We start from the raw sequence: 22,187 nt of genomic DNA, 5'->3' as shown, positions 1-22,187 counted from the left end.
TGTCTCCTAATAACTTTTTGCTTTACCTGTGAAAATACACAAAAAGACCAGTAATGTTGAAAGATAGCCACAAGGTGGAGCGATTGCCAAAACTACACTATATGCTGTAAGACTGTCAACTGTATGTAGCATTTGGCAACGTGTTTTTTACTCACAGCTTGACTGATTTTTCATTTTTGGGGTTTTAAATGTAAAAAAAATACTGATACATACTGTATAATAGTTATGTCCTAAACAAAAACATCTTTCAGTTAGATTTGTTCCTATGTAATCAAATATACGTAAATACATTGTCAGACTCTCTGTGTAGTAAAGGAACAAGTAAAGGTTTATTCCATGCTGAAAAGACAAGAAAGGAAGCACAACATTTTGGTTGTGGAGCCTTCTCTGGGTGTCATTATGCATGGTATAAATCTTTACTTGCTCCTTTGCAGTCTACGCATGCTGACGCAGCTACCTACTTGAACTAACTCTGTGTAGTATTACATTTTTAAATTGTTTATAATGCAGTTTCATTAAGTCAGGGGAGAGGTGAGGAGGAGTTATTGTTGCATAGGCTCAAACTAGCGACTGTTTGAAGAACATGGACAATCATTTTGATAGGATTTTACATTTTTTTCACATTCTTTAAAAAGACACGTCATTGAAATTAATAGTTCAGTAAGTATGAAAACAGATATTACCATGTTACAGTGTTATGCTCATTATTTTCCTCCTTTGGCAATTTAAACACTTTCAATGGCAGAATAGAAAATGTGCTTAATTTTTTTTCACATTACGTGATGCTTTGTCATTTTCTCCTGTGTATAGCCTCAGGCAGGAAAGTGCAGTTTCCCAGACACAATGTAATCAGACAGGATATGACCATCAGCTTTCACAGCACAAAAGGAGCTACACACAAAATAATTTTCTGCTCTTTTCTTTCATCTTCTTTGTGAGACACCTGGCAAAGATCTTACCAAAAAGAACACGATGGACATTTAAACCTGATATAGGTGCTGTGTGTTTTTATCGAACATACCATTTTTGAGTTTTTGATGACAGTTTTAAAAGTGCATCAAAATGTAATTAAATTCCAGATTTTTTATATGTACGCCTTTCACATTTAGGGACAGAAAATTATTCAGGTAAAAAGGATGTCTTGAAATCAAGGGATTTAACTGTTCAAGTTCTTCAATTTGATTTCACCTGCAGAACATTATTGAGGTAAAAAACAGTTAACAACCTGCAAAAGCAAACTGAAACATTAAGTATTCAGTTTTAGATAGAATGTTCAGGGTAACCTTGAAAATGTGAAACATTGAATGAAATATATATATATATTAGTTGTTTTTCTGTTATTCTCTTCTATCTTGGAAGTTTAAAGGTTCAAGAAATTAAAAAAATGTCTATCCCCTTACCTAAGTTTTTGAGCATTAAATCAATATGATAAGCGATCGATAACAAAACTGAACACCTTTAAGTAACTTTGAACCTTTGAACATTTAGAACATTTTTATCTTTTACAGGGTATGAATATGACTCCTCTCGATCAGATCATACACACACGTGGCTTTCAGTTTCATTTTTATATAGATGACAGGTCTACATTAAAGCCTCTTTTCCTTCTGATCTCAGACCTCCCTCACTTATCACTTCTCTGCGTGGCATTAAGCTCTGTCTGACATCTAATTCTTTCAAGCTTAATAGTGCCAAAACAGAAATTTTACTGGTGGGCAGTAGATGTCTGCTGGAGAGTTTCACAGTAATTCCCCATGCAGGTGTCACCTATCCTTCAGATTTTGGAAGTTTTTTATCCTCTCCTGTCATTTGAGTCCCATGTAAAAAATCTGATTACGACCTGTTTTTTTCCATCTTAGAAATTTTGCCTGCAATTTCTATCTGAATGTTTGATTCATGTATTAATAACATCAAGGCTTGAATATTGCAATTCCTTGTTCTATGGGCACCCTAACACTTTCCGCAGCAGTATGTCCAAAACACTGCAGCTAGGTTCTAAACTCACACTTTAGACCCTGGCAGCACATTACTCCTACTCTTAAATTTCTCTATTGGTAGCCTGTAAAGTCACATATTCAAAACAAGTTCTTACTGACTCACAAGGCTCTAAATAATTTAACTCCATCATACATCTCTGAACTCCTTCATGTTCACACTCCTTCAAACAAGGTTGGTCCATTGTTTACTGTACCTGGGACTCACTTACATATTGTAAACATTGTATTACTAAAAATAGTCATACAAATTACTATTTTTGATCGTTTCCACAGATTCTCCTCGGGTGAAAGGCTGTGATTACAAGATATTGGCAGCCACTCAAGACTCTCAGCAAGTTTCAAGTTTTCAAAATCTGTTTATCGTTTCTCTTTTTTCCATTAAATTCGATTTTTCTATTATTTTGGTGCTAAGCATCTCTACTTATCATTATTTAGTAGCTTCTCTGTTGATTTGAGCTATTTCTTGTGATCTGCTGTTATACCTGCAGCAAAGCAACCTTACCATGAAGCTGCTTAAGAAATATTTACTGTGGGCAGCAAGGTGGTGCAGGGTTAGCATTGCTGCCTCACAGCAGTGGGGCTCTGGGTTCAGTTCCTGGAGTACTCTCTGTATGGGGTTTATATGTTCTCCATGTGTTGGTGTGGGTTTCTTCCAAGTGCTCTTGGTTCCTCCCACAGTCCAAATACATCCTACGAAGGTTCATTGCCTTCTATAGATATTAGTCTTGGTGTACATATGTGTTTATGTCTGTGTTTGTACAGTATATTCCCTATTCCGATGCACTGGTGTCCGTTTCAGGTTCTAAATTGTCTAGTGTTGGTTGCCAGGATAGACTCCGGCTTCCCAGCAACTGTGTATTAGATAAAGTGGTAAGAAAATGAATGGAAGGACATTACAATGGTTTCATAAAATCCTCCTATTAGTATTTAATCCATATTATGCAACATTTGAACCACTTAATTTCTTTAATAATAATAATAATAAACTTTATTTTATATAGCGCCTTTAAAGGTGGCTTCTCAAAGCGTTTTACAGGATGACAATAACAATAAATAAGAAGAATACAACAATAAATAAGAAGAATACACAAGATATAACACAATTACAATATATAGAGGAGACCGTGGATGGTGGTACTAAGAAGAGCAGAGGGGTGAAGAATAGAACCAGTTAAGTAAAGGCTTTTCTGAGAGGGTTTTGAGTCTGGATTTGAAGGAGTTTAGAGAAGGTGACTCTCTGATATCCTTGGACAGAGAGTTCCAGACCCATACAATGTAGACGGGCTTGGGGGACAGTAAGGAGAGCAGAATTAGAAGAGCGAAGGTTGCGAGGTAGGTAGTAGGGCGATAGTAGTTCAGACAGGTACTGAGGTGCCAAGCCATGCAGAGTCTTATAGGTGAGCATGAGTATTTTAAAGTCTACATGGAATTTGACCAGAAGCCAGTGCAAGGACTCCAGGATAGGAGTAATGTGAACACTTGCACTAGACCTGGTCAGGATTCTGGCTGCTGAATTTTGGACATACTGCGGTTTGTTCAGAGTAGATTTAGATAAATGGCGAGTTGAGCATTACAGTAGTCAATTCGAGAGAATACAAATGTGTTGATCAGCTTTTCAGCCACAGTTAATGATAGCATAGGGCATAGTCTTGCGATATTTCTAAGGTGAAAAAAAGATGTTTTGACAGTATGCTGCACATGTGGGTCGAATGTTAAACCAGAATCGAATATTATCCCAAGGTTTTTCAATTTTGATTGAAGCGCAAGTACAGAGCCATCTACAGATAGGGTTACAGGACTGGCTTTACGAAGTTGATGGGGGGGGTGCCAATAAGCATAATATACTACTAACACTTTCATAGATGAAAATAGTTTTTTATAACTGATGACTCTGAACATATTACAGCAATTTTTTTTGCCAGATAAGATTGCCAATGACAACCTGGAGATGGACATATTGTATACAGCAGGGCATGTACTGGAAAAATTAGAATTGAGTACATTGCTCAGTGATAAAAGAGAAGAACCTACCAGACTTTCACTGTCAGACCTCCAGTATGGTGATCCAGAACCTTAACCACTATTTCAAATTGCTGCCTGGTAGTGGACTTCGTCATTTGCAGTCTGTTTCTCAACTTTGTTTATATAAAGTAATTATAAAACTAATAACAATCAAATATTAGCATCATTTTACACAGTTAAAAGTTTATATATGTGAAAAAATAGCAGCTGTGGAAGATAATAAAAATGCAGAGAATTTGCAATGCCCTGCAGATAAATATTTGAGAGATTAATGCACTTTGATCTGTGTTATATTAGAATTTAAACAGGAAATTCCAAAACAAAGACATATTCAGCAAGGTGGAAAATACAAACAGACAGCACCACAACATCATTAATCCAGGGGATTAAAATTAGGCAATTCTGCAAAACAATGTGATGTGCACTAAACAAAAAAACTCACTTGTCAACATGTTTTTGATTCAGCCTTTTGTGTAAGCATTTTTCTACCTTTCAAATATATGATTTTTGAACTGTACAGTTCTCAGCCCTAATTTGTTTACTTCAATACATTAAGAACAACAGATTTCTCCAATGTCTTATTTATTAAGTTTCCTCATCAGCATACACAAAGGGCTAAGGTCTTCTAATACAGTAGGTTGTACTCTATGATACCTTTACACTTAAAAGCATAAGACTGAAAAATATAAATATTATATATATATATTTATATATATTATCATAAAATTATTTGTGGTGTATAACATTCTATACAGACAACAAAGCCTAGCAAGTACTTTGTTTCTATTACAAAGAGGGTTAAAATGAGGTTTTAGTGGGTGACTTTAGATATGCTGTTGTACTGGCATTTAATTTAAGAACAAGGGTTTCATAAGATCCTCCTATTAGTATTTAGTCAGTGTTTTGCATCATTTGAACCACTTAATTTCTTTGTTAATAGTATCATATAACAAGGAATGTTGTTAATGTTGTGCAATGTAACATCTAATGTCTATATTATATTATATTAAATATCTATAGCTCACTAGTCACGTGTGTAATGTTATCCATATTTTAAATAGTGAGCAGGTTTAATGACTAGAACAGGTGTAGCAGATTCTCCAACTCGGGTAGCATGATCTGGGGGACCTGTGTACATAAAACCTTATCCTTCTTGGGAAAATAAAGGTTGGAAAAGTAATTAATCAATTAAGGTCAGTCCAGCCCTGATGTTTCAAGCCATCTTTTCCTGCTTTGGTCCCTGACCCCAGCTAGCCAATCTACCAATCAATTTTGAAATAACTCTATTAAAACTGTCTGGTCCTGTTTGACCTGGGCCAGGGACCTATAGGAATAGGATAAGAAAATACCAAGCTTGAGTCACACAATTTTATTTTAAAAAACCTTAGGTGCTCTGTGTTTACTGCTAAAGTTGAGATACAGTTATCAACATGAATTGATTAGGAATTAGTACAATTTGGTCATCTGAGTCAGTATTAGTGTTTTATTCTCCAATGAATACAATTTTGCACTTAGCAGAACCAATGGAACATAGTATTTGTGGAGATGTTGTGATGAAATATATGCAAACTGTTGCAAGGTGAAATCCAACCAGCAGTGAAGATGTGATGCTGTTGAAGTCAACCTTAATGTTCAACAATACATTGAAAAAAAATATTGAGCCAATAGTTTTTTCATTCCTGCCAGTCAATCTGGAATCTGGAATCTGGAAGTACAGTGAATCTAGGGTTACAGTGAAACAACTTCAAGAAAACAGTAAAGGTGGGCATCTTTTTTGCACTCCTGGAGTCCAAGACAACATCTGTGGGATCAATTCACCAATGACATCAACAGGAGACAACTGTAATTGGACAACATTCACCAGCTGGCTGTAGCTGTACAAGACATGCAGTGGAACATCTTACAGCAGTATGGCCAGAGCTCGATTAAATTCAAGTTAATCTTAATTATTTTATTAACATTGAAATGTTTTCATTCTGACAGTGTCACTTTTCATACTGTAAATTGAAAATGATTCTTTAATTTGTATTTTTATTAATGTTTTCTGTGGTTTTAAATCTATGTTTAAATACATTAGATGGGGGTGTTGTATTGCTTTTGTGCATCTAGAAGTATAAAGCAGATACAAAGGGGCAGTCTGCAAACTGCAAAGGGGACAATGAATTTGAAATTATTCCTTATAGTGTGTTCTGTATGAGCAGCACACTGCCTTTATGAAGTGTAGTGCTGTACTTTTAAAAACATTCCACAAGTATGCCTCTGAATTAATTTCATTAATTTTGAAAGAAACATAAGAGTCTTGTTTCTGCCTAATCAGAGTCTTCCAAAAAAATAATTGAATAACAAAGCCCCTCGGCCAACTTTCAGGCTTTCACAAACACTATGTGGCCTAATGTGAAGTCAGAAAATGTTGACATTCCTTATTTCCGACCACAGGGTCACGTGGTTATTGTCTGCTCTTTAAATTTCAGATAGAGCTGAAAACAATACTGACTGGATTCTACAACCAAATCAGGGAGCCCTTGCTGACTGCAGACAAAAATGACTTTACGGGTAAGAAATTCACATTTATTCCATAATAACTATTGTTTTTCCCATCAAAAATTCTTAAAAACCAGTGCCTGTGAGACTTCAATACAATATTGTATTGTATTCAGAGGCACACCTCTTTGGCAGTATTTTTTTATGTTAAAAGAGAAATGAAGAAGTGTTGATTTAGTATTTTTTCCTAATAATGATCTCCAGAGAGTCACATTTGAGCTCAAATTATTTAAATCATTGCTGCTATAGTTACTTACAATACAGCATTCTTTAGGCAGATTCTCCAGCTAACTCACTTTGTATCATTATTAAAAGATAAACATAAAAAAACAGTTACTGAAAGCATATTAAGCAATTCCTAGCTGTTTTGTTTTGTCCTTCCATTTTCCCTTTTTTCTTTCCAGACAAAAAAGATTGTTCTATGATTTTCTACAATAGTGAAAGACTTTTTTACAGTGCATGACAAAGTTATGTCCTGAAAAGATTCCAGTCATTTCTAGTTATTGATAACAAGATATTTAATGTTAATTTATGTAAGCTTATCTAGTTACAACATTTTGCATATGAAAATCACTGATTATGAATTAAAATAGATGAATAAGTCTGTTAAGCCAGGAGGCTAGCAAAGGTGTAGTGCTTATTATGAAAGTAGCAAGTGTCTTACATAAGAATTTCATTGTATTGCGTTTAAGTGCCACTTGTGAATTCTGTCAGGCTGATTGATGTTTTTTTCATAATTTTATAAGTGAACAGGCAAGGACACTTGATGTATTTTCAATTCACTACATTGTGAAAGCTTTCTCCTTGGTGATCAGCCATGGTTTTAAATGATGAACAGCAGCTTTTAAATGAGTGGAAAGTTAAGCTCTTTGTTTCATTAACATTACACGGTGGCCCAGAAGTGCAAAACACAAAAACAAAAATGAGTGCACAAACAAAAACTGACAACACATAAAAGAGTGCACAAACAGAAAAGAGTACACAAACAAAAAATACAACACAAACAAAAAAGTGCACAAACAAAAGTGACACATCCCAAAAAAAACTGGGTGCCCCTTCTAGGTTTTCATGAAGAAGAAATCCTACTTATTTCCTGTAATGTGGGCAAAATGAATGGTTTTTACCAAGCTGCTCTCCACAAAACGAACAGAACATCCTACTGTTGTGGTGTTTTTTAAGATTTTAGAAAATTCACAAAAACATCTAATCAATTACTCAATACATGCACTCCACTCAGCTGCCTTCTCACCTAACAACAGATGTCATGTCTGTGGTGAGAACTTATTTTCATTTTGAACACATTTTTATGTGTGCATTCTTTTTAGTTTTTGCCCCCATTATTGTTTGCATTGTGTCATTTTCTGTTTGTGCATTCATTTTTGTTTTTGTTTTTTGCACCATAATATTAACATTATTTCACACTTTTCTTTAATCAACAGACCATGTCCATCCTTTCCATTTATTAAGCAGATTAATCTCACATTTTAGAGCTATGACAGCTTTTCAAGTGGGATATACGTTTGTTTTACACCCAAAAACATTCAGGCAGGAAGAAAGAGAATAAAAACATTCTAACAGAAATATTAATTTGATAAATGACAAAACTTAAAATAAAACATAAGAATGACTCCTGCAGATGGCATCTTATTACCATACTGTCAGGGACAATGCGTGAAGTGTGGGCCAAACTTGGTACAAAGGAACAAAAAGAAAACAAAATCAAAAAGAAACAAAGGACAGCACACTACAACACCTGCCCTATGAGCACAAGGCATATACAGGTACCTGTAAATCAGAGGTATTGTTTTATTTGTCTTGTAGTGTCATTCTATGGCATGCATTTTGAAAAGTTTTCTTCTTAAGATTGTACTGATCTTCTAGACAAAATAAATTAATACTGTAGATGTGTTCAGCATTACTTAGTATCACAGACATTCAGAGTCAATTTCTGCCTGAAATGATGTCCCCTCAAGGATTTTGTAATATCACTGAAATGTAAAGGCCTACTTTATGGCTTAAATTCAAACTAACCCCTTGGGTACTAAGTGTAAACAATCAGATTTTTGTATGCTACTCACCAGACGGAAATATCCAGGAAAAAAAACATATATGTTTTAAGTTGTGTGTAGTCTTTGCCCTTTGTATCCGCTACAGTAGCTTGGATAAAAATTAAAGCTAAATTTTTTGAAGACAGGACCTGCAATGATATAGCTTGCAGACCCTGAAAATGTATTTAAAAAATATATTAAAAAGTTATATTAGCTATTGCAATTATAAAATAAATAATGATTGCATATTTTTCCATATTTTTATATTTTTCTTTTTTTTACACTGCCTTGAGTTTCTGCTTACTGTAGCTCCAGGGGTGAAATATTGACCATCAATAAGAACTGGTTGCTATTTAAATTACAGCATATAGAAAGATTCATATCAGTGTATGGACAACCTGTTACATTTGCAATCAAGCTATCGATAGGTTTGCTGACACTTGGGGTTTAATGTTCCTGACAATAAGCATGACACAAGTGTATGACAATTTGTGCTATTGAATGATCACATACAACAAGTGAGTATGTATCTTGTAATTACGAGATAATTCCGGTTCATAACATCAGATGTAACTTTGCAAATAGTTTTAAAAATAACCTGTTTAATTAAAATAAATGATTAACTTCATGTTGTGGTGCACTCTAGACCCGGGCACCCCGCTGTGTTTCTAAAAAAATACCTTCCCCTGAGCAAATTAGATTATTGCAATGTGAGGATGAGGGCTAATTTCTATTAGGTTATTAAGGTTATATTGTGATGTATGGACATTACTTTTATGAATTCAATTAACCCAACTAATATTTTAATTATTTACACCCCAAATTCAATTTTCTCATTTAATTCTGTGGAGGGAAAGGTAAATTGTGCAGTCATACGTCATCAGTTTCAAGCATGTTCTTACAAGTCATTATTTGTCATTTTCTATCCATCATATTCTGATACAATTAAGAAAAAAATAAAAAAGAACATGCTACCTTTTCATGCACAAAATATTTGAATAAAACAAAAAAACAGTTTTTCAGTGAAAATTAAATAGTTATAACAAAATGTATACATTCGAAATGTGCCTGGATTTCTCTCACTCACTATCAGGTGAACCTCTTCTGAATCCCAGATGCAAACAATAACACTGGGAGCATTATTTGAATCTGATGACATTATCAGCAGCTTGAAAGGTTATCTAGTAAAGAAATGTCACACCCAAAGAAGGCTCCACAGCCAAGATGTTGTGTTTCTTTTCGTCTCTTTACTTGCTCCTTTTTGGAGCCCATGCATGCTGACACAGCTACCTACTTGAACTACCATAAAAACATGTACTTTTTCATGGATTTCTTTTATTATGAGTTGAATTTTTTTCTCAATTATTATGCACTAAAATGTAACTCTTTTGGGCAAGAAAACTAACTTTATAAATGTATATTATAAAAAGTTGTCTGCAGCCCTGATTCTGTAGAGACACTTGATACAAGCTCTACTGGCTTTTATCCTTGCTGTCTGCTGAATAACATAATTGGACTAATCAATAACTAAAAAGCATGAGTTTCCACATACTTTCCATATCTTTGCTCACTGACTCACTGACCATTTAAGAGCACCTCCAACTGAAAGACTGTGGCTCTCCAGGATCAAGGGTTATAGACCCCAGTTCTAAAGGCTCAGGTTTGTGATAAGAAAATGTCACCAACTATAATACAAGACAGTAAGTTTTTTGCAGGCATAGCATTAAGTCACTTAGAGTGATAGCCAATATCCAGCACAGGTGTGCCACATTTTATCTGTGGATTTTTAAGTTAAAGTATAGGAATTTTAGTGAATTGAAAAGAATTTTGAATATATCATGCCAGAGACAGGCAAATATGATGTTAAATGATTAACTGCATTAAACAGTCATAGTTGGATCATTTAATCTGTTGCTGTACTGTATACTGTATGCCTCTCTGAAGGTGTAGAGATGCTCCATTTTGTAAAAAAAAGTATTAGTTGGATGCTCCATTCTTCCAACAGCTCAGCAAGTTGTAGTTGTAATATGGAAATATATTATCATAGTAAATTATTCTCCTCACACCTCCATGAATTTGTTTCCCCCAATACAAAAATGCAAAAGCTGTTCATCACAATAATGTACATTGGGACTATGCTGCAATATTCTGTTCTATTTTTTTCTATGCTGCACTTCTATTTTTACTGTATTACTTTTTCTTCTTATTATTCTGACATAGAAGCTTTTTCTTTTCATTTCTTTTCAGAAATGACTCAACAGTTAATTAGGAATGTAATTATGTATAGGTGGGAGTGTTAATATCCTTAATCTTTGTGGGTCCTTAAATTACACCCTGAGAATGTATATAAATCTCCTCATAAGGTTCTGCATAAAGCATTTCTTCAGAACATATATCCTCTGCTGACATACAGTATGAGGGTATAGTCAGCATTCAGAAGATCGATTGGAACTGGTGATATTGTAGAGTTATGCTGCTGTGGTTCTTGAGGAAAACCGCAAACATAATAAATGGGAGAAATTGTCATTGTGCATCAGTCTGCTGGTGATTGAAAACTGATGTTAATTCTTATTTTTGTATTATACAAATGATGTTCACTGCTCCTGACATGTTCCTGGGCTTCAGCCAATGTGCTGAACAAGTATTTCAACTAAAACTAATTACATACAGTATGCTAATGTGATCCAGAACTGATGGAGTCTAAATCACATTTATGGATGTTGATGTTCGTTATGCCTTCCAGCATGTGGGCAGCAACATCCTGCTGCTGTTTCCATAACATAATGTTTTTACAGGACAGGGTTGTTAGCCTTGAGCCCAACCTCCAACATGGAGGACCTGGCGCCTGACATGGGACACGAATCCATTACCCTGAGATTATAAGTTTCATGCTTTACCAACAGAGCTAGTCGGGGCCTAAATCACCTTTCTGTTTGCAATAAATACATTTATTTGGTCTTGTTTGTTAAATTTGTTACAGCTAACCAAAGTTACATTTCTCTGAGGATGTAATTGTCATTTAATGTTAAATTAATGAGATCCAGTGTTCCCCTTAAAGTATTATAGGTACAGTACCATGATACCACCAATGTCTTTGTATCAGCCAACCCTGTCCAATTTACTGTCTGCAATCAAATTGTCAAAGTTATCTGTGACTTTGCTACCCAGTTACTGAATCTCTTTTCCCATTTTCTAACCACTTCATCCCATACAGGGTTGCGGGGGAGCTGGAAACTATCCCAGCACATAACAGGCATAAAGTGCAATACACGCTGGATGGGACACCAGTTCATTGCACACAGACACAATCACACGCTCACACCAGGGTCAGTTTTTCCCTAAGCCAATTAGCCTATCAGTATGTTTTTGGAATGTAGGAAGAAACTCAAGCACCCAGAGGAAACTCATGCATAGGGAGAACATACAAACTCCCAATAGCACCCAGATCCATAGTTGAACCAAGGGCCCCAGCACTGCCAGGCTGCCATGTTAACCACATTACATCACACTACATATTTCATCAACATTGGAACTAACATTCTCAATGAAGTTTATTATTTTTGCAGGAGGAGATGAGAATTTACAATAAATTGTTTCTGTTTCTGCCCTTGTACTTAAGATAAGACCACTTTATTAGCCATATACAATTTTTTGCATTAGGAATTTGTCTTTTTGCACTTGTTTCTAACAACACTAGTCCATTATTATCCTGTCACTTGAGCCTTTTTTTTTCCTGTGCCCAATATAATCTTCAGAACACAATAATAAAGGTCCATCATTTTCAATGATGTATTCAAATGTATTTGAAAGGCATAAAATTTGGCTATTAAAAGATTTATAAGCATAATCTAAAATAATTCTAAAACACTTTAATGGAAACTGAAAGTCAAGAATGAATAAGGAAACTTATTTCAAACTTAGCTCTAAGAGTATTTGTCCTAATCTTTACTGCTGTTAATTAATAATATATGTTTCATTTGTAAAGACATAGATATGGCATTAAGTTCACAACTGTTTTTATGGAGACAGCTTTTTATACATAGATGCAGGTTTTCAACTGCACTCGTTGAAAAAATGTTTGAAGTAAAGAGGCCAACTTCCTTCCAAGTTATATACTGTAGCTGTTTGTGTCTGTTGCTATTTTAGTTTGAAGCTGCTTGTCCTGAGGGTCTGTGTCCAGGATGGAGCTTCATTCTGAAAGGAGATCCTCCTTCTCAGGCAAGCAAGTGAGTAGAATTCAGCTAATATTTAGATGCACAGGGCCAAAAAAAATTGTGAACTCCCTAGGTAGTTTGGTATTCTCATATATTTTAGACATAAAACATACAGTACTAGATCTTCATGAAAGTCTGTATAAAAGATTAGGGGAAAAAATTACCTGATTAAAGTTATAACACAATGACACAAGATAGATCTGGGTTATTTAATTAACAAAATTAATTAAAAAATAAATATCAACATGGTTTAGGTTAAGACTAAATTAAAAAAGGTTAAATTTCTTTTTTAACCATTCTTTTGTAGATCTACTTGTACCTGTATGTTTTTTATCATTGTCTTGCTGCATGACCCACTTTCAGCTCAGCTTCAGATGCCAAATGGATGGCCCGATATTCTCATCCTGAGTTTGCCAAACTCATGGTTCTATCAATAATAGCAAGATGTCCAGATCCTGAGACACCAAAGATGCTACCTACTATTAATAAGATGCTCCCTACTAATATTCTAGATGAAGTTTCTACTTGGCTACCCTCCTGTGAAAACCACTCCTGTTCATCCTTGTTTTTCCACACTGACAGTAGCCACAGCATGAGAGGCCTGCAAATCCTTAGATGTTATTACTGCGGGTTTAACTTTCTTTTTGATTTTCTGAGCACCTGATCGGTTGGTAGGGTGTCCTGACTTAGCTGGTTAAACTGTGTTCCTCTGCAGTACACTTCAACCTCAATGAATCAAGCAAACTAATTGCTATGCATTAGAAATGCTGGATTCCATTCGCTCCTCACCTCACTCTGCCTCCTTCACCTTCAAGTCTGTTGGGATAGCCTTATATTGTCTTCTCAACTTTCAGGTCTTTTGGGATAGCCTCACACTGCCTCTTTCACTTTCATTAGTCTTTGCAGTAATTCATTTTTATTTTCAAAACAAAGCTTAAAAAAGATTGTTGTTGACTTGTTCCTTCAGAACCTCTCTAGCTGTCTTTCAGCAGTGTTTTCAGCAGTGTCTCACAGACCTCATGTGCGCAGTATCACAAGCCCTCCTGGTAACTATACACCTGCCGCAAAGTGAGCACACATTTAAATAAGGAAGTAACTCAGCTGTCAATTATTTGGATTGTATCAATGACAGCTGCCTCGCTCAGTGCTTTTCAAAAAAGAGCATTGGATTATGCTCATGCAATAAACCTTTAAGATTTATTAATGCTTAAAATTGTTCAGTACTTTACACATGTGCTGGATAATCTTAAAGAACACTCTAAAAATGGGAAGCTAGTACAACAAAGGATAGGAGATAGAGGCTAAGTAGTTCTAGTAAGCCCTCAGACTTGTACCTCTGGACAATGTTTATGTACCCCATTAAGTAAGTAGATTCATGGACAGAGCATATAATACCATTGGTATACAAATTTATTACAAGATAAATCATAAATCTTCCATTTTAAGTATTAAAAGTTTAAAATGTGCAATCGAGACTTTTTTGTACATGCATGTATAATTTGGCAAAAGAAATAAATCTCTTACTGTGTATGTAAATGTAAATGAACAAAATGTCTGGAAATGTAATAATCTGCTTTGTCTGGCCCATCACCATGGTATCTGTGGATATTATGGACCTCAGTTAAAATCAGGATGACCTTTCTGCAGTTGCATGAAAAGCATGATTAATTAATTTCCACCTTTTAAAGGACAAAAAACACAATAGTGCTAATGGGATTTTCTACATACAGTATTCAGCCATCATTCTTTTCAATTTGCATAATTAACATTTAGATACTACAATACATGTTGTGTAAATTAGTTTAAAATTGTCATGAATAAATTTAGCAAACAAACTTGTTCATGGGTCTATGGGTGCTTTAATTTCTTTAACAAATTCCATTCTGCCTAAATAAAAAAAATAAACACCTAATCCTCAGAAAAGATAAATTCATTATTGTTAAAATTAATGTTTTATTAATATTTCTGCATTAGATACAAAGAGAGAAACTCACTGCATTGCCTTTTCTCATTTGTTCACTCAGATTTGAGATTAACTTTGTCTGTGAACGAGATGACAAAATAGCATTTCACTTTAACCCTCGCTTTACGGAATCAGACATCGTTTGCAATTCTTTTGTGTCCAATCACTGGGGTCAAGAGGAGCGATGTACTACCTTCCCTTTTCGGGCAGAGGAGCCCTTTCAGGTATTTCACAGTTCCTATGAGCTCTATAACTTCAGAAACATGTCAATCATACGACAACAGTGATTGAGGTCATAGTTCCTCAAGTAGGCTTTAATGGAATATTTACAGTATATTTAACAAGTACTTTCAAATTATCTTCATATTTTAAAATGTATTTTCATTATTTTTTAAACAATTAATATACAGTAGTTTTCCAAAACATTCCATGTCTTTGATTTAGATAACAGGAAACATAATTAAATGTATTGTTTGTCATTGGCTGGTTACTCAATATTATGTTTAATTACAAAAGGTGATGCTATATACTATATCTCAATCTTTTTAACAGATTGAAATTTATTCCGATCATGAAAACTTCCATGTCTTCTTTGATGAATCCAAGATAATGCAGTACAAGCATCGAATTGAGGACCTGAAGACAATAACAAAAGTACAAGTGGTAAATGACATAAACATCTCTTCAGTGGAGATCACTAAGAAAACCTTTTATTAGACTAAAAATCTATTAAGGGGCTTGTGTCTGCTGGCAAAACCTACTTAGAAACATTTGCTCTTTCTATAAGAAATGTAAAGCTAAAAACAAGTTCTTTACTCATTGTCTGAGAATTTTGTTAGAATCTTTAATCATTATGGCAATCATTTCTGATTCAACTTTTTTAACAAAGTGTTAATGTTAATATCTATTTTAATCACATGCATTTGAACCTAAAGACTGTGTGCCTGGACACCATATTTAAGAGAAAATATATGGTCTTTAAATAAACAACAGATTAAATTAATTAAATAGTTAAATACATTCCTTGTGTGTAGTCTTGTGTTATTCATGTCATGTCATTACTGTTAAAGAAATTCATCATTATTTCAAGGCCTGACAGAATATATTGTATCGTGTTAAATGACCACGGCTTCATGCCTTCCCATTGTAATAGTAAGTTCCACAATTAGCAAGTTTTAGCACATTCAGAAATAATAAATTACAATAAAATGAAGAACTTTTGAGATTAATGATACATGGTCTCAATGAAGAAATTTGCATATTACTGTATGTCAAGATATAAAACAATCAAAACAAAAAAATCATTTTACTGACTATATGATGGATGTAGATATTAATGGTTTCATGAACGTTGAGTGTTGAGTTAGCATTCATGCATTTCTAGCAGTTATGTACTATAGATGGAGAGCAGAACTGATATTCATTATTGGAAAGTGCAGTGTATGAACAATTCAGTTGTGCTCGCAATGCAGAAGTATCTCTGTGGATGTGGCATTTCTAAAGCAAAATGTTTTAGAAAAAGTTAAGTAATGGTTGCTTATGACATGGTTCTCTGTATCTCTGTGGTATCCCACTAATTAGATCACCCTAATTTGAATATACACCACTCTGTACCCCTTGTTTTATCAATATTCAATCTAAATGCTCAAATTTCCCTGAATGCCTAGTCTGAGGAATTTTACCAAAGTCTATGAAAACTTAAATGCACAGTATCAAATGCCCTTTATATTTGAATTATTGTTGTTACTTGTTTAAAATAATCTAAAATTGGTTAGGCAATAGGTGATCCTCAGTTTAGGTCTTATAATTGTTTATAGCAGTTCTGTTCTTACATAACCTTACATGTAATAGAAGTGAGACATACTGATACAAAACTGCAGTTTTCTCAACCTCTTTATGGATGGGTGCTACAGTAGTAATTCTTTAATCCCTGGGTACTACCTCTGTCTTCAGCAGCTGTTGTAAGTGTTGTGTCAATAGCTTCTGAATAGTATCTTTTATTTCCTTAGGTGTTAGCCTAAACTTGTCTTAGCCACAAGGAAATGTAGAAATACTGTCACACACTCCACCAGTTTTTATTTTGTTTGGCAACTAATTGACAAAGCTTGATGAAGTAAGTTATTCTCTCAAACTTATGCAGCAAGACAAGTGAATTAAACTTAAAAAAAAATTGGAAAAATATGTTTCTTTTTTGATTAATTAAAAAAATGAAAAGCTACAGCTCTTCATTTGCTGTATTGTGGTACTGTATAACGGTTAGCTGTAACTAACCATAATGGTTAACTGTATAAAGTAACGGTTAAATGTATAAGGGAATCTGTGCAGCACATATCTAACATGATAGCTGCCAGTTTCAGTGAACAAATAACTGCAGTGCAGTTTGCTGAGAGACTCACAATTATTTTGATCTATGTATTTAGGTGTCTAACAGTAAATCATATGGAAACTGGATCTGTATGCTTTCCTCATCAATGTTTCCAGAAAAATCTTGTCCTGTGTATGTTTTTGAAGTCTTTTCTCCTATAGGTCTTAAATTGCTTGAAGCCCTGTTAGATGTTTCTTTTTTCCTTAAAAACATGATGATTTGTTTTTATTAAATGGTGAATTTGTATTTCTGATGCATCCATTTGCCTCATTTGGATTTTGTCTATAGCACTGTATGGGAGAATGAGGTTTATTTTTAAAATTCATGCAAGATGGCATCATAATTACTAACAGCACAATGCATGCCATGAGGAGGCCTGGAGGTGTGCTCTAAAGAAAATCTAAAAAAAAAAAATCACGGTCTGAAAAGAAATGCTGAATTTAAATAAATAGTGTAAATAGTGCAGACAAGAGAAATCCAGTCCAAGTAATGACAGATTTATCATTCTTTCAAGATGTGCTTTATATGGTTTCTAACAGAATATAAATGACATAAGGACCTACTGTACCTGCAAAGTTCCTATACACTTGCTCTTGTTAGGACAGCCCATGGGCCAGGTGGACAGAATAGAATGCATGAACTACTGTTATAATACAGATGGCATTCATTGACTATTTTGAGATTATACAGATTATGCAGAAGATCCATTTGAAGAATAAAGCGGTCATATTATTCATTCATTTATTCATTCATTAATGAACTTTACTGGATTAAAGCCTGACATCTGTTGCTGCCTGTAATGCTTTGCTTTGCTAATTTATTCTAGTATGGTTAACATTATTCATTTGTGTCTAAGTAGGGATATACAGCTCATCTGCCACATCTGTAAGAAGTGCCATTCCCAAAAGAGTGCACTGTGTGTATTTGACAGGAATCACAGTACATAATAACTGTCCAAAGGTTGCTTTGCAGCATCCCCCAAGATCAAATTACTGTACATGACTGCTTGGTTTTGTTATATGAAATGATGTGGATGGTAAAAAATGTCTGCTACAGTGGTTGAAGATACATCTGGTGGAGAGATTAGTTTTCTCATTACAATCTATACACTGTGAATTTTCTCTATATATTGTAAGTTGTTTCTCCCTTTTAAATGGGAATACTTTTATTACAATATGTCATTATTTTGGTTTATTATTCTAAAGGTTTTCATGGGAACTTTGTAGGACTGCCTGTCAAAGTTATTTTTTAATGAGGCACTGTTTTGACTGGTAATAAATGAGTTACAAAACCATTTACTGTAACTTCTGCTATAGATTAAAAATACTTGTGTTCATTCAAATCTGATTGGCAGATTTCCTGACATTAAAAAAGTATTGGAATTGCAAACACTTGGTACATCCTGTAGTTTCAAATGAATAGCACAGCCCTTAAGCTGTTTTGATTTCAAATTTTACACTTCTAAGATCAATTGCTTTTATGCCTCATCATCTTCGAAAAAAACATCACTGGCCTTTTGTTTTAGTTTCATTGAAAGATAAGGTCATTAAAATGTTAAATATACTCAACCTGTTATCTGATTCGGACAACTTTCAAAGCAATTTTCATATGACATTTAACGGTATAAAGCTGAAATTATGTTGCTGTATTTTCTAAATGAAATGCTGAAAAAGAAATTCACATACTCATTAAGAATGATAAGAATACAATTCAAAGAAAAGGCTGCAGGTTTTAAGCGCTCGATAGGAGGAAATGAAAACGTACAGAATCAAGTTAGACTTAGAAACAAGAGCCTTTCTTATTAACAATGTTATTGGGAGATTAAAATTTCTTGAGTATTAAAATCGTATTTGAGGGTATCACTACTCTCAAACCCAATCAACACTGAAAGAAGGGGCAGCTTCTCTGGTAATCACACCAGCGCTTTTGCGCAATGACATGGTCGGCTGTCCATCCAGTGTCGATGAAAGCCTCAATGCGGGATTAAAGAAACATTCTCTCTACACTAAAACACGGCACACCAGCAGGCAAACAGTTCTTCGGAAGCTGCAGCCCATTTCATATAAAAAATGGGAAACATGTTTTTAAGGATCTTTGTTGAACTGTTCGTGCTCTGTTAATGCAAACTTTTTTCCTATTTCTTGGATTTTTTCTGATTGCTACCATCCATGATATAACCGCATACAGGCAAGTCATTTTGTTTTTAAATAATTTCGGTTTTCAATATAGAACAATGGAAGGCACCTTTTATCCGAGAATATAATTCCATACACTATATATGTTTTCGTTTTTTTTTATTTTTAAAACTATGAACCTAGGGAACTGTATGAATCTATAAGATTTAAAATTTTATAAGGAAATATTTTTTTCAAATTATTTTGCACCAAGGTAACACTCGGATTTGTAAATAAAATGTATCTGTTAAAGTAGCTTTCAAGAAAGCAGTAGCTTTCTTGAATAAAATACGCATTTAATAGCTGAACGTTTGCTGACACTCTACTCCTCAAAACGTTGGAAGTTCCAGGTTTAACTACTTCAGTTGTATAATAACGTCAGACAGATTTGAACATCTTCCTATTAAGCTATTTCAGTAAATATGATTTGAGTAAATATCAAAATCTTTAATAAACTAAATTGTCAAGGTCTGTCTTAGTTATTAATTACATTAAGGCTAAAGCTTATGCTATTAACATTTTACTGTGATAAAACGACCGAAGCAGACATTTAGTATTTTTTAAGAATTTCTTATTAATAGCTTTAAAAAAATATTTAATTTTTAAAACTACAGTGAATTGTATTACAATATATATAATAGGTTGGAAGCCTAATAATAGGCTGGAAATGATATATTTACAAAACATAAAAAGTTATCTTAGTCACATGAAAGTTTCTGTTCAAAGAAGCAAATCAGTTTTATTTGTTATATTTTTAATATACAAATTAGTACTGTATATTTATTATCAGTAATAGTGAATGATCAGTAATAGTAATAGTGAATGAGGGATTGTACTCATAAGGACAGCAAGAAATACAATTAGGCATCTGTTACCATTTCCACATCAAACATTGAAAATTAATTGCTTTAATGATGCAGATGCAGATGACTGAATTAACCATGCCTGCTGTTTTACTTTAGCTATAAAAAAACGCTTTAAAAAGAGTTGGACATTCTTATATCGTTGCTGTAGAAGAAAAATGAATTACTCTTTACATCTCTTTGACTCACAACTAAATCCTTTTTATTTATTACTGGCTAACAACCAATCGGCAGGATCAGGTAATTTGAGCAGTGATTTCTTCCTGTACGCAAATACTGAGCTTAAAAACACTCTGCTCCTGACAATCAAAGAGCCCACCACTATTGCTCTTATTGTGATGTACATCATGTCATTTGTGATTGGATTCACAGGGAATATCATGTCCATTAAAGTGCTGACTGGCAAAAGAAGCAAAAGGCTGTCTGGTGTTAGTGCCACAAGAAGTTTACTGATAAACCTGGCTGTCTGTGACTTAATGGTAGTCTGCATTTGCATGCCCATAACCCTAGGTAACAAGATCTACACAGCATGGGTGTATGGTGACTTTCTTTGCAGGGCTGTGCCTTTCACTCAGGCTGTCTCTGTTTCAGCCAGTGTGCTCAGTCTGACTGTAATCAGTGTCAACAGGTACTACAGTGTCTACAATCCTTTGAATGCCAGGTCATTCTTTACCTGGAGGAAAATCTTCTGGACAATTGTTATTGTATGGGTCCTGTCCTCTGGGATTTGTATGCCTCTGATCTTCATGAATCACCGAGACGAGATACAGCTCATTGAAGACTTGCCTTTTGTTTTCCCTATTTGCAGAGAGATCTGGCCTCTGGCAAAGCTGAAACAAGCGTACAATGTCCTGCTCTTCTGTGTTCTGTACTGCCTCCCTGTGACATTAAATTTGATTATTAGTTTCTTGACAGGGCACAAGCTCTGGTGTACTTCCAGAAATTTCAAGGAATTTGACACCCAAAACCAAACGGTGCATTTCACAAGACTGAAAATGCGCAAGAAAATTGCCAAGATGGTGGTGGCTTTGGTTCTTTTGTTTGCTGTGTCTTGGCTCCCTCTCTACCTGGCAGATATCTGGATAGACAGGGAGGAATCCCCACCAGCCTGGGTTCTGCAGCTGAGGCCCTTTGCACAATGGCTGGGGCTCAACAACTCCAGTTTGAATCCAATCTGTTACTGCTTTGTTGGAGACCTGTACCAATCGGTCACAGAAATCAAAAACAGGTACCATCGGAGACTAATTTCATTCTTCAGATTTTCGCCTTTAGAGGAATCTACCTCCTCTACTTTCCCCAAACATTTTTCCATTAGGAGATCTAAACAAACCTTGCACAAGGAAACAGTCTCTAAAACCTCTGTACCAGAAGGCGATTTTTCTAACTGCTGCTCTCACAACAGCGTGTGTGAGATCAGACTGAACTCCTGTCACCAAGTGGCTCTTCATACATTCTCATCAAGAAGAGACTCCAGGGACAAATCTAATCAAACAGTGTTATAGGTAATAACTGCAATCACTATAGAAAAAAAGACTTCTGTCATCAGTTGTCAAACATCTTGGAACGCTGACCTGTACACAGGCCACAGTTATCTTTCTATACTCCTTGCGGAGTATACAATATAATTAAATGAATAAGAAATTCATTCACAAATTATATTTGTGAAGTATTTTCAGTATTAAATCCAAGAAGATATACACATCTTGTACAAATTATGGTTTTCTGTGCTCTGTACTGAAAAAGTGAAAGTGTTACTATAGATACTATAATTTAGCAAATGACAATAACTGTTCACATTCTTGTGTTCTGTCTACTGTGTATTAATCCCTGGATATTCTGCCATGTAAAGAAAGGGGGAAATATGTTACTTGTATGTATTGTGTTTAGAATCTGCTTTAATAATTATGTTGTGTAGGTGAAGCTACAACTGCCTTCTCATTCATCTAAGCTTATAAACAAACAAGAATAATATGGCTGCCTGTGAAGACAAGGAAAGTTAA

General features: G+C 34.6%; 2 protein-coding genes across 2 annotated transcripts; both read left to right on the top strand.

Annotated features, from left to right (window-relative positions):
- The first annotated feature begins 6,560 nt into the window (after nucleotides 1-6,560).
- Nucleotides 6,561-15,625, top strand: grifin (galectin-related inter-fiber protein). Its single transcript, XM_088936877.1, has 4 exons — nucleotides 6,561-6,572; nucleotides 12,755-12,834; nucleotides 14,847-15,009; nucleotides 15,338-15,625. The coding sequence occupies exons 1-4, from the start codon at nucleotides 6,561-6,563 to the stop codon at nucleotides 15,500-15,502; spliced, it is 420 nt and encodes a 139-aa protein (XP_088793003.1). The 3' UTR covers nucleotides 15,503-15,625.
- A 4,720-nt stretch (nucleotides 15,626-20,345) lies between these two features.
- Nucleotides 20,346-21,689, top strand: LOC148818545 (QRFP-like peptide receptor). The gene has a single exon (XM_088936876.1). The coding sequence runs from the start codon at nucleotides 20,346-20,348 to the stop codon at nucleotides 21,687-21,689; it is 1,344 nt and encodes a 447-aa protein (XP_088793002.1).
- Nucleotides 21,690-22,187: the final 498 nt, after the last annotated feature.

The sequence above is a fragment of the Atractosteus spatula genome, chromosome 18 (genome assembly GCF_055471065.1).
Source record: "Atractosteus spatula isolate fAtrSpa1 chromosome 18, fAtrSpa1.hap1, whole genome shotgun sequence".
Taxonomy (NCBI): domain Eukaryota; kingdom Metazoa; phylum Chordata; class Actinopteri; order Semionotiformes; family Lepisosteidae; genus Atractosteus; species Atractosteus spatula.
The sequence above is the reverse complement of the archived record's forward strand: the minus strand, read 5'-3'. Positions and strand labels throughout refer to the sequence as shown.

What these genes read in the sequence shown, in the direction of transcription:
- LOC148818545 (XM_088936876.1), top strand. Translation starts at nt 20,346, where the DNA reads ATGAATTACTCTTTACATCTCTTTGACTCACAACTAAATCCTTTTTAT.
- grifin (XM_088936877.1), top strand. An exon ending in CCTCCTTCTCAGGCAAGCAA is followed by an intron (nt 12,835 to 14,846) that starts GTGAGTAGAATT and finishes TTGTTCACTCAG; the next exon opens with ATTTGAGATTAACTTTGTCT. An exon ending in GGGCAGAGGAGCCCTTTCAG is followed by an intron (nt 15,010 to 15,337) that starts GTATTTCACAGT and finishes TCTTTTTAACAG; the next exon opens with ATTGAAATTTATTCCGATCA.